At 39.0% G+C, this 18,398-nt stretch overlaps 1 protein-coding gene across 1 annotated transcript in view; it reads left to right on the top strand.

Moving 5' to 3' along the window:
* The window catches only part of LOC135210861 (uncharacterized), a 416,274-nt gene that overhangs the window by 341,369 nt on the left and 56,507 nt on the right, over positions 1-18,398 (top strand). Inside the window, 1 exon segment of the mRNA XM_064243762.1 lies at positions 16,073-16,246. Within this exon segment, the coding sequence (XP_064099832.1) occupies positions 16,073-16,246 (174 nt within the window).

The raw sequence follows: 18,398 nt of genomic DNA, 5'->3' as shown, positions 1-18,398 counted from the left end.
AGTTTGAGTGTTCTCAAGAGTATGTTACTCTCAAACGTTTATCAGAAGTCTTTTTAGGCATACCAGGGTGCTTTTTCCGAGGCGGAATCTCATGGTTGCCACCTTCAGCATCGAACTGAATGCTCCCTGACACCCAGCTGATCCGATATCTGCTTTGTTTTAAGGCCAGATTACTTCAACGACATATCTCTGCTATTATCTGTTGACTCAAATCACTGTCTTGGCCCATATTAAGGTCACAGGAGCAATAAAGTGATACGTAGCAGGCAAAAATTGCAGTTGGAGCACTGACCAAAAAATGTATACAGGCTCTTATTAAACCTCCAAACACGTGACTGAGCGCTCTCTCCTTGTCAGTGTCCAAGCTCCCACCCCTTTCTCTACGTGATGTAAGCAGCCTAATGCACTGACGAAATTTCTTCCCAACAAGATATTAGGCCGCTTGATGCTCAGCAGCCTAATATCTTGTAGATTACTGTAACATCAGTTTACATCACATGGCATGTACTTAACAGGATTATTTTAGTGTTGTCAGAAATATCAGATTTTAGAAGTTGTTGATACTGTGTTACAGTTATCAGACCCAAACAAGTTGGGTTATCAGTTTCTTTACAAAATGTCAAATGACAGCATGCAAATTTCATCCATTGAGATTCTGTTGATGTTGAATGATGTCATTGGCAAAATATAAGAAAAAAAGAATAAATTTTATATCAATAGTTTGATGTTGGATAGTACTATTGGAAAGACATCTGGCTTAACTCCATTTCCCCCTAAAGTATAAAATTTCTGAGTATTAGCACTAATATCAGTGCTTAATAATTATAAAAAAATTTAATATGGCAGTGCTGTATATAATTTGAGAAGAATTTTATGGTACATTTTTATTATACAAAACTAATTTAGAAGTATTACATTTAAAAAAAATAAAAAAAAATACATTTCTATTCTTTGCCAGTTGCACGACATCATTCCTATTTTATAATTTTGATGTTTATCTTTTTCAACATACAGTGAAATAGTACAATTATTCAACTTTATACTTATTAAAAAATCAGCATTATATCTGAAAAACAGATTTATCCTGAAAAGTATAATTCTGAAAAGTTAATCCACAAGCTCATAAGAGATCAGCATACAGAAACTTTGATGTGAGTCAGGAAGTGGGTTTTCTTATATCAAGTAATTAACCATTTCCACCTTGAGCTTTCATCATACCCTGTCAATTTTTTATTTAAGGAATTAATTATGAAGAGATAGAGGACATGTAACTATTTACAGTCCTGTTTTCCATTGCAGTGCCTGTTTTCAATACCTATAGGGACAAATAGGTAACAGTAGGAAAGCTTAAGGGATCAAAACTACTGCTACTCAAAAAAATAGTTGAATGAGTATTTAAATATTATAAACATATGGGTCAATATTAGTGTTAGAGATCTGAGTAATCCTAGGATACTTCGTACTCTCAGGCCGTTAGATCATTAAGTTATGTAAAGATATTTCTTTACATTCCTGCTTGTTTTACCACTACCTTATTACAACAAAGCGAGTGCTGTTTTCTTTTATTTTTATTTTTTTTTTTATTAAGAGGAACTTTAGCACATTGCAATGTTTGCTTTCAAGGGATTATAATGTTAAGTAATCATTTCTGTGTCTTCATTAATACTGGAAGTTTAAGTCTTGTGTTCATTTGTGATTGCTGATATTGGCATTTTATTTCTGGAATGTTAAAAACATATAGGGAAGAAAGTTTAGATGAAACTGATGAGTTATAAAATCAGTCATACAGTAGCTACATAAAGAGAATATGTACATCATTTGATGGAAGTTTTGATTGAAGTATACTTTTCTTGTAGTGCTGTTATTTCTGAGTTACTTTTTTGTTTAGTTTACAGTCCTCTCAAGCCCTTATTAGGTTTTGTTCTTTCATTTACATTTTGTTAGTGGTTTTGAATTATCTGTTTTATTCCTTCTAGTCCAAGTGCTTTGCATTGGTATTTGTGAACAGTTGAGCATGCCTTAAAAATCATTCTTTCAAGTAGTATCTACTTCAAAGAGATCTGAACTTCTTTGCATTTAAATTCTGTGCATATTTGTTTATTTTTTTTGTGTATGTTAAACATAAAGGTTGTGAATCGTTGCACTTTATCTTAAGGTTCTGTCAGTGTAAGTAGTATATCCTATACCAAGGGAAGGTGGTTCATTTAAAAGAGCAGTGTTTTATTTCATGAACATATTTTAACATTTGTTAAAGATATGTAAATTACCCTCATCAAAATGCAGAATACCAATATCCCTAAGATCCCTCATCAATACAATGCCTCCCTCCTTATATATTTTGGATTTTTTTTGTCTACAAAATATATTTGCAAGACCATTGTTAAGAACTAAATTTTTTATTTACAGATTTTGTTTAGTGATTAATGGGTTTCAGTATGTAGTCTCCAAACATTTAGCACTCTATGCTGGTTAATTCTTTTTCTTGCTATACTTTTTCCCATTTCCAACATTGCCAGCTATACATGAAATATTTGCAAAAGTAGTTAAGCCCTACTGTGGACAAAATGTATCGTATTTGTTGGCATAGAAGACTCACTCCCAGTTACAACAGGTTTCAGTGTATATTTGTAGCATAGGTTTGTTGAGTCCATATATATAAATACACAGATTTTTAAATAATAATGAAGTAAGACATTTTGCGTTTGCTAGACATTAGATACTGGCTGAACCAACTCTACACTTAATTTTTTTTCCTTTTTAAATGAATCTATAATTAATCATTTGCCTTATACAGGAAGTCTATTTCTTAAAACATGCATATGGGGCAAACACAATGAATGTGCATATATATGAACATTTTGTCTGTTTCCTGTGGAACAACCTTTAACTTATGCTATCAATAAATAACATGTATATTTAGAGACTGTATATTATAAATTTCTCAGTATAGATGCTAGAATATACAAGAAAAAGTAGTTAACTGAAAACACAAACAATCATTCTATTACAAGTAAGAATGTAAAGAAAGAGAAAATAGAAATAAACTCATCTTAACATTACTTTGTTCCGACACGGCATACAAACCTTCGGTCCTTTTACAATAGGAAGGTACTAGCGGCAGCTGGATAGGTCGTAAGCTTCGAACAAGGGGTTCGGTAGTTAACTGCTTGTCCGACAGGCGCGCGCGCGCGACTGGTAGGTAAACAAATCACTTTTGCTTTCGGCCTGCTGGCGTGTGGACGTGTATCATCGATCCTCTGCCCGCTTCATCGTCGTTTGCTTTCGCATGATTGTGTTTTTTCTTTTTCTATGTATCTAGTGAAACTGAATTGTAAGTACAATCATTTCATTGAATTCAATTGTGAATTAAAGGATCTTGGCTTCACAACGCCCTGCCGATTTGACCCGAGTGGCCGGGACTGGGAGGCGGGTATCAGGAACCAGTCCCATTTTCTATTCATAATTTTTCTGTCGCCGGTGCTGGAAACACCTGTTTTCAGTACCTCCGTCTAGGATTTTGGAAACTTCATGGCCGCTAAATATCCTAATTGTCTTTTGATTTATTGACTTGGATTTGTGGCTAGGCATACGCTATCTTAAATTGTTTTGAATATGATTCATTTTTGTATATCTGAATCTAGTTAGGCTAGTTTCAGAGGGTGTTGTCTGCTAAGATAGGGTGTGGCTACCGAAAGCTTCGGTAGTTCCGCACTCGATATGCACGAGGGCTGTGTGTCTTGCTTCTTTGTTGAGATTTGTCATGTAAGGAGTGTGAGACTTTATCTAATTCCATAAGGAAGACGTATGATTCATATGTACGCAATTAATCAGTAAACAAAGTCAGGGTAGGCTAACCTACCTGTAGACTATTTTGCCTAACCCTGTAGTATGGCCTACGGCTATAAATATGTCTCGTGAGGTAATGCCCTTTATGTTATATGATTTCCATCTGTATGTTGGAATCTAAGGTGCTCGCTCTCCTATCATTGTGGTGAAAAGTGCTACTTCTGTAGTTGTTACTCCTAACCCTGTAATGTTGCCTTCGGGCCCTAAACAGTTTCTGTAGAGGGTATTGACCTTTCTCTGATACTCTATCGATTCGTAACTTAGAATCGAAAGTGCTGGCTTTTGGAGAGCAAAAGTGAAGTGGCTAAGTGCAGTGACAGTGCCCCTTGTGTAGTGGAGGATGCGTCAGATCGGCCTTATTTCGCCTCTAGGCCGGGACCTCTGCTTGACTCCCAGGAACAGGGAGAGAGCATGTCGAAAGCCGAAGGAGGGTTACGAGGAACTCCCACCGATCTGACGTGCCTTCGGCAGACCTGAAGTTACTCCCAGGCTGCAAAGTGCGTGCACGAATCCTGAAGGATTGCTTCTCGTCCTCCGAAGCGTCCTCCCTGCGCAGGGTTTGGAGCTTTCGGAAGGACTCGCGCCCTCTAAATAGAAGCTTTATAGAAGAGGACGTTTCACGTCCTCCTCTCTCTCTCTCTCGTCATGCGTTGCAGTGAGAAGTAAGAAGGCGAACGTTGCCTGAACTCGTGTACGTCTTTCCACAGAGAAAAGGGAAAGCAAGTCATATTAGCAGGACGCTTTTGAGCGCGGACGTCCTAGCTTTGTTGCTGTGAGAATAAGAAGGCGTTCCCTCGCCCCGCGTATTCTCACACGATCAACCCTTCACCTGAGACTGCTTCGTGCAGTCGGTTTTCTCTCCGAGATGTCTAATGCTCTTCCCTGAGGCAGTTTCGCTTGCATTGACGCCTGTCAGGAGCGTGACGCTTTTCTGCACGCTTTTTTTTTGACGCTCGGCTTGGACGGGACGTTCGGATGGACGCCAGGCGCGCGCGCGGGTGCACGCCAAGCGCGCACCAGTAGACGCCGCCGGGCCGAGCGCACGCCAGTGGATACCGAGCGCGAGCGGCGCGCCAGTGCTGTAGTCGCCAGACGCCGAGCGGGCGCGCGAGAGTGCTCGCTGCTCGCTGATGGACGCCGAGCGTGCTCGCTGCTAGTCAGTGGACGCCGAGCGCGCACAGCCAGGTGTGTCGCCGGGCTGAACGTTTCTGTTGAAGTCTTCAAGCTGATTTGGGCCTAAAGATTTTTTACCTAACTTCGGTGATCCCTTCTACATGCGCTGCGAAGAATGTGAAGTAAGCAGTGCTTCGGAGGAAGCTTAAAGTGAAAAGGCAACTTCGTTTTCGAAACCCAGCAGACGACCCACGGGTTTCGTGAATTATAGAGGTCTTTGTCAGTAATATTGCTTTTCGTAAAGTCCAGGATTGGATGGAGTTATGGAAAGCTCAAGGAAAGATCTCTTTTGCTCTACCGCAGTCAAGACTTTGCGGTAAGGCAGCTATGGGTTATGTAAAAGCTCTACGTCCTGCACGTCAGGACTCTCGGCAACGTTCAGTAGGATTCTTGCAAAGGCACTCATCAAAAGGAGGAAAGCGCAAGACAGGACTTCCTTTGCCATACTGCCAATAAATTTTGATACGGGAGAGGAAGCTGGTTGGAGAGTTTCTTCCTCTTCCCAGGATAATTTTGCAAGCTTTTTAGCCCATCTGAAAGGGCTTTTCAGATGATAGATTTTGTTAGTTCCTAGTCGGGACTTACGCTGCCGAATTGAACATCGTCGTTCTACCTGTCGTAAGCCGTCTCTTAACAGGATTCTTGCCCCTTCCTCGTTTGAGACGGGAATCGAAAATAAAATGCTCGACTTCCTGGATTACGTTTTGTCAATTCAGTGAATTTCCCCATTGACAATATACTATCGTTTTGTCAAGTAAGTGGGTATCCCCTCATTGACAAATTATCTCTTTGTCCCGTAAATGGGTTAGTTCTCATTGACAAACTTCTCATTAACTTTATATTGCGTAAGCGGATAAGCTCTTATTGACAAGATTCGGAAGAGCTCTCATTCATCATTCGCAGACTCGTACAAGAAATAGACTTGTAGACTACGTCAATGAACGCTTATGTCCAATAACATAAGAAGCTTGAGCTGTCCGCTTCAATTCTCTTGAGTTTTGTTTATGAAACTTGCCTGTCAGATATGTATGTAGCTGTATTTCCGAATTCAGCTATAGTATAATATGTCTGCCAGGTAAGTATGAAAAAACTTTATTGCAATATAATATCATATTTTTGCCTTGCGTTATTTTACTACTGGTTGGCTCAAGTCATATACGCTTGCTGTAGTTACCTCTTCGTATGGCAACCGAGAGGTCTATTGTCTATTAATTTAAGGACATTTAATCGTTACTCCCTGCAGCCTTCCAGGAGTTTCCGATTTATCTTTTACCGTTGTATGGTAGTGTTATGACGACACAAACGCATCTATATATTTAGCGTTTTCTGTTTCGCTTAAATATATCAGCTTGAGAGTCTCTTTATGCTAAAATTACCGACCTATTTCTTCGTAGAATAGGGTAGCTGGCAACCCAGGCATAAAGTTAAGAGACGACGATCGTAAGCTGCTGCTGTCACTGTCCTCTCCGCCAGTCCAAACGAGGCAGTACCAGCTCGTTCGCTGTCATGCGCTGTAGGTTACGTCTCTCTCTCCTGCGGGATTGACTGACTAACCGTATCTCTGTGCTGGCAGTTACGTCTCTCTCTCTCCTGCGGGATTGACTGACTAACTGTATCTCTGCCCTACAATCACGGACTTTAGCCTTAGATTGAGGGGATTTCTTACATGAATGAATAAACATTGCATTCGTTTTAGCCTTCTACTATGTTCTCAGACGATATCTCTTACTCCTTTCGGTGCTCGTTACCGCACGGTATAGGACTACGAGTCTACCGCAACATTTCACTATTATATGCTCTCTTGCTTAGGCAAAGCGCAGCCTTTTTAGGGAAGTAACATACTGTGTGAGGGAATGGATGAGCTTGCTGGGGAGCCATTTCCTTCCTAAAGAAGTTTGTTTCCCTGAATAGACTGCAATTCAGACCTCTACAGTTTTTTCCTACCGGGAAACTGAAATTTTATTAAAGATCTAGGAATGATTCTGAACATCTCTCGGTGCGTTAAGTATCACTTGAGGTGATAGAAAGAAGGTGCCGGACATCTGGAGAGGGTTTCAGATGTCCTGGATCATAAACTGAAAGAAGTGGAAGCAATTCTGTCGTCCCTCCAGTCCTGGAAACTAGTTTTTGGAACCAGTGGTCCATATCAACTCTGATCTTCCACAGCTCTCTCATATCTTAGGAAGTATCTTCTCTCGGTCCCTGTTCGGGTTTACGAGAAAGAGCCTATTATAACAACAGACGTAGAATGTAACGATCCTCTAGAGGTTCGTTACAGGATTGCAAAAGTCCGTACGAATCGTCTCGATCGACGGCAGCAACTACTGACTTCCGAGTGGAATCTTTCTTTAGAAGTATGTTGAGAGTTATGGAGACTTTAGGGACGTCCTTTCATACATCTCTTCGCTATGATATTGAACAGGGATGGATGTTTAGTCTCTTTTCCCCTTTTTCAAACGCTTAGGAAATGTAATAAGATGATTTATACCATCACAGGGAGCGACAATGACGCTAATCGCCCCATGTTGGCCTTCAAGATCCTAGATTCACAGAGGTCACGTCCTTCCAAGGACCTTTTCCGAGAGAGTCGGTCTACTTTATCACGAAAGGTACCTATAACCTCTCCGCTCTGAGTCTGACTACGTTCAGACTATCGAGATGTTGACAGCATAAGATTGCCGTCTTCCCTTTCCGTTTGAAGAATGGGATAAGCTGGCAGTCACAACTATTAAAGAATACGCAAATATGTTGTTGACGGCCTTTGGGCTCAGAGATTTGCTTCTGTCAAACAACAAAGCCTTCACGATCTTTGAGTTCTGTGGAATCTCGAAACTCGCTCACCATCTACTTTTTGTCTCACCTGTTTTCTCGGAGTCAGACACTCGTGCGAGATCAGGAGACACATAGTAGCCCTGAGTTTCTTGTTGACGAAGTCGGTTGCGTTTACACACCCCCGATGATCGTTTAACATGAGACCAGGTTGGACTGTCAGGCATTCGTCCTTCGGGACTGAATCGCCTTTTTGCTCCTCGCTCCTTTCTCCTGGCACCAGAAAGCTCGAGTCAGGAGTGGCTCAGGAGTTGATTCGCTAACGACGTTGGGTTGCGTTCATACCCCAAGGTTTGCTTAGCTTGAATCGCCCAGGCAGTCCAGACACTCATCCTTCAGCGAAGAAATAGTGCCTTATGGTCTTCAGGGTACAGCCTTGCTGTCCTTGATGCGTCTGACTGGTCAACTGGTCGGTCACCTGACTTTAGTACAGACTGACTGACTGTGCATGTCCAGATCGAAGCTTTCAATATGGAACTTAGACATAGTCTGAAGTTCTTGATGTCAAAGCATTCGAACATCTCCTACCTGTTAACTTCTTGCACGTGATCAGGAAGGCCCTTTTCTAACCACCCTAGATACGACAAAGAGGGTTAGTGAGGTTTTCAGCCATCGTCAGAAGTTTTGGCATTAGAGAAACACAAGGCGGTGCGTTCTCTAAGCCTTCCGTTGTGGCCTAAGAATGGAAACCCGTCTTGTTCTTGGGCTAGGAGCTTGGAATCAAGGATGGCACAAGTTATTGGGCAGGAGCCAGAGAGAGTCCTGTGCCCTGTCAGGTCTCTCAAGTTTTATCTACATAAAACTCAAGAAAGTCGAAGTCGTACGGACAATCTGCAGTGTTCCGAAAAGACCAGACTTGCCCATATCGAAGAACACCCTGGCTTTATTGTTAAGGAGTTCTTTCAAAAAAGCTCCTTCATTGTGTTGGCACAAAGATTTGAAATCTTTTGATTTGAATGCTCACGAGGTGAGGGCGCGGCCTCGGAAGCATTTCAACAGAGCATGGCACTCAGCAACATCCTGAGTACCATGTTTTAGCGAAGCAACTCTGTGTTCAATTCACACTCCCTGCGAGATGTGAAGATGGCATATGAGATCTGCTGCTCGCTAGGGCCATACATGTCGCAGACACAATCTTGGGGGCAAGTAGTACCACATCCTATCCTGTAGAAAATGGTTAGGAAGAGCTCTTAATTTAGTAGTTGAGTCGCCGACAACGGTGACTTCTTAACTCTTAAGCCTTAGTTAACACACCTTAACTTTGGCTAGGTTGGTCAGGTGGTGATATGTATTTTTATATATATATTTTATTTTTACTTCTTAGCCCTCTATGGTATGGTCAATATGGTCTAGTCACGTCGTGGTCTCGCCCCTGTTGACAGATCATCTGGAGTGCACCAGCTATATAGGTCTCTACCTCGCTGGCAACTCTAGTAGCACAAGCAGACTTACGTGGCAATAACCACGAAGCCAGCAATGCTAACAGGTGGAACCAAGATGTAAATCATCTGCATGCATTTGTTTCCCAAAATCCTTCTATTCTGTCCCTTCCCACCTCCAACGGTGGGATTCAGCTATATATATATCTGACAGGTAAGTTTCATGAACAAAATGATATTGTTATGATACAATAAAGTTTGTTTCATACTTACCTGGGCAGATATATATTAATTAAGTACCCACCCGCCTCCCCTCCTCAGGGGACAGTGGAAATAAAAATTATGAATAGAAAATGGGACTGGTTCCTGATACCCGCCTCCCAGCGGCGGGAATGGGTACTAACCACCTGGCCGACCACTGTGTGTGCCGGAAGTTTTTGAATTTCTGTCGGACTTCAGAAAATACAGCTATATATATATCTGCCAGGTAAGTATGAACAAACTTTATTGTATCATAACAATATCATTTTAGATAGTAATTGACTTTCAGGTATTTATAATTGGATTTTCAAGGTTGTGCTCTGGAATGTCGGGTGTCATTGCCATGTATTAACAAAATCATTTGTGGTGTTATCAGTTATGCAAAAATGTCTCTCATATCCCTCATTATTACCTAATTCAGGACTGGATTGTTGCTAGATATGTATTTACAGTAACTTTATTATCCTGTCACTTTCAGTGATATATTCTTCGTTGTAGTATAGGCAAAGACTATTCTAAAAATTCACAGCTCTTCAGCATTTTTTTTTATTTATTTATTTTTTTAGTTTGCCTCTGCCATTGTGCCAGTCATTGTCATCAATAATTAGTCTTCTAATCTTCCACTTTTTTGGTTAAACATTTTATGTTGATGCCATTTCATCTTAAATTGGTCATTAGTGATGAATAATTTGATAATGCACGTGAGTGAAGCTTATTGGAATGGACTTCCCAATGCTGTTATTGACCCAAAGTGCATAAAAATAAGAATTGGGCTTAGATTCATACTTGGGATAGACATGATGACTGAAAGCCTTGGTTATGGTTTTGCTTCAATAATTATTACATAGTGAGCCTCATTGGTATCAAATGCAGTAAATGTGAAAGGGGGGAAAAATATTTAAGGCTTGAGTTTATAGATGAATTTTGTGGGTTGTTATGTCTTAGGTAATTTTAATTATATTTTATTGAAGAACAGCAGAGTAGTTGGAACATTGTTTTGGCAGGACCAGTATCTTTTTTAGAACTGAAACTTTTGACAGTTGAGAGGCAAAAGTAAATATGTTCTACTGTGTATGTGGTTGTTATGAAAAATATGAAAATGGGTTTATGAACAGGGTATCAAAGCTACTTTGTATAATAGAAAGGAAATTGTGGGAAAGCTTTATAATGAAAGTGCAGGGATAGAAGAAAGAAAAAAAGGAAATCATATTTTTCAAGAGGATAGAGGATAAACATTAAATCTCTCTCTCTCTCTCTCTCTCTCTCTCTCTCTCTCTCTCTCTCTCTCTCTCTCTCTGTTATTAATCTACACATTTATGTATAAACACACTGTAAGCTTACTTTCCCCTACTAACTGTTACACAAAGGCCAAGATATGGTTCTTTACTTGTTTGCTAATTTATTTCTTTTACTGGTATTGAAACTGGGTAGAGTAATATTTTATTGTTTTTCTCTGATATTTGAAATGGTTTGAGTTCTTGGTCTAAAACATTTTTTTGGCTCTCAGTGGCCACATTCCTTAGGGTATCAGTGAATTACCTCGTAGGCATAGTTCGACATTATGTACTTAAGTGAACAAACTATATTGTCTGCGATTCCTCCAGAAGTAGAGTCTAGTTGCAGGGCTATAGCTCACTGTAATGAAATATATTTACATAACTTACCAGTTAAATCTGTGTGCTATGACTTGCTGTTCCATTTACAGTAGTACATCTAAATATGTCATTATAGTACAGAGGAGTCTTTATTGATTGCTGATGCATGTGTTTGATGATAAAATTCACAAGAATTGTTTGTTTTCCCTAAAAGGGTTGCTAGTGCCTGAATGTATTTTGGGAATGTGTGTTCGTGATGCCTCTATTTTATAATGATAGCATAGGGGCATGACATGAATTTTTCAAAAATAAGCAAGTTGAGTATGTTTATATGGATAATGATTTTTAAGCATGAAAATTTGTTACAATAATTATATTGAATGCTCCTGTGATTTATTCACATGGCATGCCAGTAAGCTTGAAATAATTTTATCGTGTTTAATCCTGATGAGCTTCCAAAAAATATTTTTGTAGTTGTCTTTTCCTCGTGCTATTTATTGCCTATGGTAATATTACCAAAATAAGGAAGAAAGCTTTGCTAGTTAAGTTAGATATTTTTAGTTGATTTTTATAATATTGACTTATGTCAATAGTATAGGTCTTATGTAAGTTTTCCCTTGTCTTTGTTGTAAGGCAACTGTGATTAAGGAAAGTGAAGTAGTTAGTTATGGTTACAAAACGGTACATTCCCACACTCCCTTGACCTGTGTGCAGCATTCAAGGAATATCCAAAGAATTACATACTATTTTTTTAAGTACCTCATGGATTTCATAGCTCAAATATGCAGTCATTACTGAAACAGTAATTCTCACATAGCTCTCTGACTTCAGTATTTTTCTTTTTTACCTCTCATTTAATACATTTTTGGCTACCCCTATATAAATTTTAGAAAATGTCTTATGATGGGTTAGGATTCTCGAGGTAGTTTGGTCTTCTCATGTCTTCACCGTTCTATGATTATTATATATTTTAAGTCATTTGTTTCTTTTCTGCAAATATTTTTATCTATGACATTTTATGATGGGGTACCAATTAAGTGTACGTAGTTCCTCATTGGATAAATGGTTTCCATGCTTGCCTACCGATTCTTTGGTCCAGAGTTCAATTACCTGCTCTGCCAACGAGGAATCAGAGGAATTTGTTTCTGGTGATTAGAAATTCATTTCTCAGTATAATGTGGTTCGGATCCCACAATATGCTGTAGGTCTCATTGCTAGGTAAACAATTGGTTCCTAGCCCTTCACATTCATCCATTCTCACTGCTCTTGTTCCATATGCTTATCAAACTTCTTAACTTACTTTACCTTTCTGCAGTTTTCATGTGTTTAAGGACAAATCTTTCTAGTGTGCTTGAAGAAAGATAATAATAATAATATATTTATTATTATCGTTATTATTTGGTACGAGTCTCAAAAATATGGGGTCCAAATCATTACAATAACATTCTAAACACACTAACTAGCCTAAAGAATATTCTTATCTTGTTAAACTTGTTGTCTCAAATGGCTATCACATAAATTGCTATTGTCAAATTCATATTTTTTTCAAAGCTAAGAAAAATTGCTTTTGTCAAATTCATATTTTTTTCAAAGCTAAGAAAAATCTATTGCCTGTCACACATTTATAATTATCTTTAGTAACATTCTGAATGCTCCAAATGTTTGCTTATCATGAGAACTGTTCATTACTTAAGATTTCTTATAGCTAAAATAAGTTGTTTTTCAGCTTATTGAATAAGAACTTTCAGGTATAATGAAATTTTGTCTTACCTCAAAATAATTGTGTAATAATTATACTGTATTCTGAAAAAAATTTTGGTTTGTTCTACGTATGAAACAAAATACTTCCTAGGCTCAGTAGAGAGAGCAAATGTCTATTCAGTTGCTGTTGCACTGATCAACACTTCAGTACACACCCATTAACTGTCAAAATAGATATCCTGAAATTCTGTAAATATTAAAGTTCATTTTCTTTTCAGAAACAGTTCTTATAAATAAATAGAATTCTCATTAACCCTTAAACGCCGAAGCGGTAAAAATAAAAAACTCCCCCGAATTCCGGAGCCGGTTTTGAGCGAGCGCGGAAGCGGAAAAAATAATTTTTTCAAAAAATCACAGCGCGCTTAGTTTTGAAGATTAAGAGTTCATTTTTAACTCCTTTTTTTGTCATTGCCTGAAATTTAGTATGCGATCATCAGAAATGAAAAATAATATGATTATCATATGTAAATAATGCAATATATGGTGGCAAAAAAAAAAAAACAAAAAAAAAAAAATTCATACATAATTGTTTTATAAAAGATCACGCTGTGGCAAAAAACGGTAAAAAGCTAAACGAGTTTCTTTTTTTTTTCGTTGTATTGTACACTAAATTGCAATCATTTTGATATATAATACATTGTAAAACAATAAAAGCAACACCGGAAAAATATTATCACAAAATGATGTACGAATTCGTAATGCACAGACGTAAAAATTTTTTTTTTTTAAATTCACCATAAATCTAAATATTGTTCTAGAGACTTCCAATTTGTTTCAAAATGAATACAAATGATTGAATATTACGATGCTGTAAGAGTTTTAGCTTACAATTGCGTTTTTCGATCATTTCGGTAGAGTCAAAGTTGACCGAACGTGGTTTTTTTTCTTTCTATTGTGATTTATATGCAAATATTTCGAAAATGAGAAAAGCTACAACCTTCAAATATTTTTCCATTTTAATTTTACAACTGAATTGCGCACATTTTTCATATATAAAACTCTATGAAATGCCAATATGAAACGGAGCAAATTTTTTCCGAGAATTCGATGTACGCACAATTCGGAGATTTATGGCGGAGAATCCGCGCGCGAAGGGAAGAAGGGAAGTTTTTTTCATAAATTCACCATAAATCAAAATATTTTGCTAGAGACTTCCAATTTGTTGCAAAATGAAGGTAAATGATTGAATATTACTAAAATATAAGAGTTTTAGCTTACAATTGCGTTTTTTGACCATTTCGGTAGAGTCAAAGTTGACCGAACGTGGTTTTTTTCTATTTATCGTGATTTATATGCAAATATTTCAAAAAATGAGAAAAGCTACAACCTTCAATTATTTTTCGTTGTATTCTACATAAAATTGCGCACATTTCATATATAAAACTTTATGTAACGGCTAATTTAAAAAAAATGGTGCAAACATTTACCAACAAATCGCAACGTATGATTTTTTTCGGAAGAGTTACCTTCCGCGCGGACGTAAGGAAAATGTTATTTTTTTCATAAATTCACCATAAATCGAAATATTGTGCTAGAGACTTCCAATTTGTTACAAAATGAAGGTAAATGATTGAATATTACTAAAATATAAGAGTTTTAGCTTACAATTGCGTTTTTCGACCATTTCGGTAGTCAAAATTGACCGAAGGTTGAAAATTTGTCACTTATCCTTTTTTATATATGAAAATATTTCAAAACTGATAAAATCTACAACCATGGGTTGTTTTTAGTTGTATTGTGCATGAAATTGCGCACATTTCCATATATAAAACTTTATGTAACGGCTAATTTTAAAATGGTGCAAACATTACCACAATCGCATGTATGATTTTTTTCGGAAGAGTTACCTGCGTGGACGTTAAGGAAAAAGTTTTTCATAAATTCACCATAAATCGAAATATTGTGCTAGAGACTTCCAATTTGTTGCAAAATGAAGGCAAATAGTTGAATATTACTACAATATAACCGTTTTAGCTTACAATTGCGTTTTTCGACCATTTCGGTAGAGTCAAAGTTGACCGAAGGTTGAAATTTTGGCACTTATCATTATTTATATGGAAATATTTCAAAACTGATAAAAGTTACAATCATGAGTATTTTATTGTTGTATTCTAAATGAAATTGTGCACATTTTCATATATAATACTTCATGTAACGGATAATTTAAAACGGTGCAAAAATTATGTCAAAGTGACGAAATAATTTTTGAGATTTGTCACTGATACTTTTTAGTGCGATAAGAAAGAAATTCGCGCTTGCGCGCCTGCGTAACGATTGTAAACAAAACAACGCCTTGATCCGTGAACTCCCAGCATCCCCCAAGGCGCGTGATTCAAAAGTTTTTGGCTGGTAGGCCTATAAGTATTTTTCCGCGAATTTTTAAAAAAACTTTTTTGAGCCGACGTATGGTACGTCCATTCGGAAATCGGGGGAGATTTTGACTCGACGTTTAATATGTCCATTCGGCGTTTAAGGGTTAAATTGCAAGTTGTATTGTAAAATGTCTGTGTAAGCTTTTAGGCCTAAAAGCAATAATGAGTAGAAATAAATTTCATAAATTTACTAACTTAAGTATACTAATAATAAGTGTAACTAGGCTTATTGGGTCGTGTAAAATTCCCCTTTTGCATTGGTGATATCAAAATCTATTTAATGCCAGAGCTCCAAGATTGTAAATTTAGCACGTCAAGCTTCAATCAAATTTCCTCCATGGACCCCTCCCTTTGCCTTTAGTAAAAAATTCTGCAAATTTAGCAAGCATTTTCTTCAGTTAATACCAAGGCAATAAAAAGACTTAAATTTTAATTTTGACATACAACTAATAATTTTATCATCATCATAACCTTGTTTCTAGAGGCTCTTCATTATCCAGGTGCTTTAAATTGCTAGATAATGTCTCCTATTGCCAATGCTTACTAAGATTTGAATAAGCTCACATTTAAATATTTAAAAAATCCCCATACTATTGAGACTCTTTATTTCAATCTAATAGGTTTATGGTCATGAGGTGGTGGTCTAGTTAATTTTATCCAAATTTATTTTTGTGTACAGGTCACATATTACTTTCTCCTAGGGTTTGATTAGTATGCCAAATTTGATGTCCTATTTGTGATTGTCTCACTTTTGTGTATGCATCAGTAATCCATAGTCAGTCTCCTAATGTAAGGTGATTGCAAATGCCGAAGATCAACATTATTACCCTTACTTAGTAATTATTTTTAAATACAGGTTCTGTGACTTCAAATGAATGTCAAGTGGGTCCTGGCGAATCAGACTCTGGAATCTCTACCCATTTTGATTGTCACTCCTCCTCCTCGCTGGAAGTTGGGGGAGTTACAATCCCCGAGTGGCACTGCCACTCTTCTCCTCCAGCTCAGCACCGCCGTTATTCTCACCAACCTGGTTAGTAAGAATTCAAGTTTTAACAATTATCCTTTTTATTTTTTTATTTTTTTTTTTCCACAACAAAACTGTAGTATGAACATCCATTAAGATTAATAAAAACATGTCACCACAGAATTTTTAATTTGTTCATGAAACTTACCTGTCAGATATATATATATAGCTGTATTCTCTGAAGTCCGACAGAATTCTAAAAAAACTTACGACACACGTAGTGGGAGTAGGGTGGTTAGTACCCATTCCCGCCGCTGGGAGGCGGGTATCAGGAACCATTCCCATTTTCTATCAGATTTCTTCTGTCGCCGGTGTTTGTAAAACATCTGTTTACAGCACCTCCGCCTCAGGATTTTGGAAAACTTTATTTGCTTGAGTATCCTCTTGACTTTTTGGTTTTTGATTTGTTATTGGATCGATAAGCTTGGCATACGTGACTTTGGATTGTTTTTTGATTTTGGCTTTGGTTTTTCCTGAAATATGTTCAGGTTCTAGTTCGGCTAGTGCCAGAGTGTGTATGAAAGACGAATGCAAGGTGAGGTTACCAAAAGCTTTGGTGGATCCTCACACGTGTAAAGGTTGTAGGGGCAAGTGTGTAGGTGTAGGGGGTGATGTGAGGTATGATTTTCGCTGCACGGAGTGTTGAAAGTTTTGAATGATGCTCAATGGAAGACTTATGAATCGCCTATGTAAAGAAATTAGAGCCGTGATAGGATCAGGAGGTCTTCCTCCAGGAGTAAATCGGGTAGTAGACAGGGTAATAATGTAACCCCTTCTAACCCTTCTTTAGATTTGTGACTCCTAACCCCGTAGTGTTGCCTTCGGCCCTCAAGTGGTGTCGGCGGAGGGTAATGCCCTTTCGCTTATTTTAGATTCTTTGAAAACTCTGGAATCTAAGGTTCTAGCCTTGAAAACAGGGAAAGTGCTAAGTGTAGTGATAGTGCCCCCAGTGAAGTGGAGGGGGCGTCAGATCGGCCCTATAGCGCCTCTAGGCTGGGACCTCTGCCGGCGACTCCCCAGACCTCAGGGAGAGGGCATGTCGAAGGCCGAAGCGAGGGTTACGGGGATCCCCCACCGATCTGACGTCCCTTCAGCAGTACCTGTTGACGCTTCCCAGGCTGCTAAGGAGCGTGCTCGAGCACGTGTCCTAAAGGATTGTTTCTCGTCTTCCGACGCGTCCTCCCCGCGCAAGGGGTGGGAATCTCGTTCGGATTCGCGACCGTTGAAGAGGACGTTTCAAGATCAGGACGCTTCACGTCATGCTTTGTCGGATTGGCATTCTTCTCGGAAAGCGTGTCCTTTCCGCCCCTGAATAAGGCTAAGTCGTCTTCCGATGAAGACGTCTTTGAGCGCCCCTGTCGCTCTAGAGCTAAGGCTGTTCCTGGGAGAAGGAAGAAGGCGTCTCTCGCCCTCACCTTCTCGCAGGCATGGCTCTTCTCCTCGTGTAGATCCTTCGCAGACGGAGGTGATCCTTGCTATGCAGCGACAACTGGATGCTTTACTTAAGCAGAAGGAAACGGTTTCGGGCCGTAAGAAGGATGATAGACTTCCGATCAAGAGATCAAGACAGTCTTATCCACCTGCTCGTCTTTCGTCCCCGTTTGTTTCAGGGTATTTCGGCGTCTAGACTTCGTTCTCCCCAGCGTTTGTACTAGAGATGGAAGTAAACGTCAGGGAGAGAGAGAGGTTTCTCCAGTCTGCCCTCTCTTCTCGACGTGAGACGCTCGGCGTTCCGACATCGACGTTTCTGATGAAGATGCTTTAGTTTTCTGAAGGACGGAATTTTGGAACGCACCGCTGCTCGCTTCGTCATGCTTGTGTTGACGTGCATCGGGACGCTCGTCAAGTGTCAGTTCCTGTATCTTCGCGGGACGATCGTAGAGACGCTTCGAGGGACGCTAGGAGGGACGCTCCGCTCTTAGCTTCTTTGGACGCTTCGTTGGACGCTCACTTGGACGCTGATTTGGACGCTTCACTGGACGCTCGGAGGGACGCTAGGTTTGACGCTCCGATGGACGCTAATAGATCATTTGTCGTAAGAGCGTCTTGGACGCGAGTACGGAAGTTCGCTCTCGATCGGACGTTATTCCCGAGTCTTTAGATGACGCTACAACGTCTTCCTTCTACTTCGCGGTCTACTCAAGTTGTGATTGCTGCT

This window comes from Macrobrachium nipponense, chromosome 4, assembly GCF_015104395.2.
Source record: "Macrobrachium nipponense isolate FS-2020 chromosome 4, ASM1510439v2, whole genome shotgun sequence".
Lineage (NCBI taxonomy): Eukaryota > Metazoa > Arthropoda > Malacostraca > Decapoda > Palaemonidae > Macrobrachium > Macrobrachium nipponense.
Note: the sequence above shows the minus strand (reverse complement) of the source record. Positions and strands in the feature narration are given on the sequence as shown.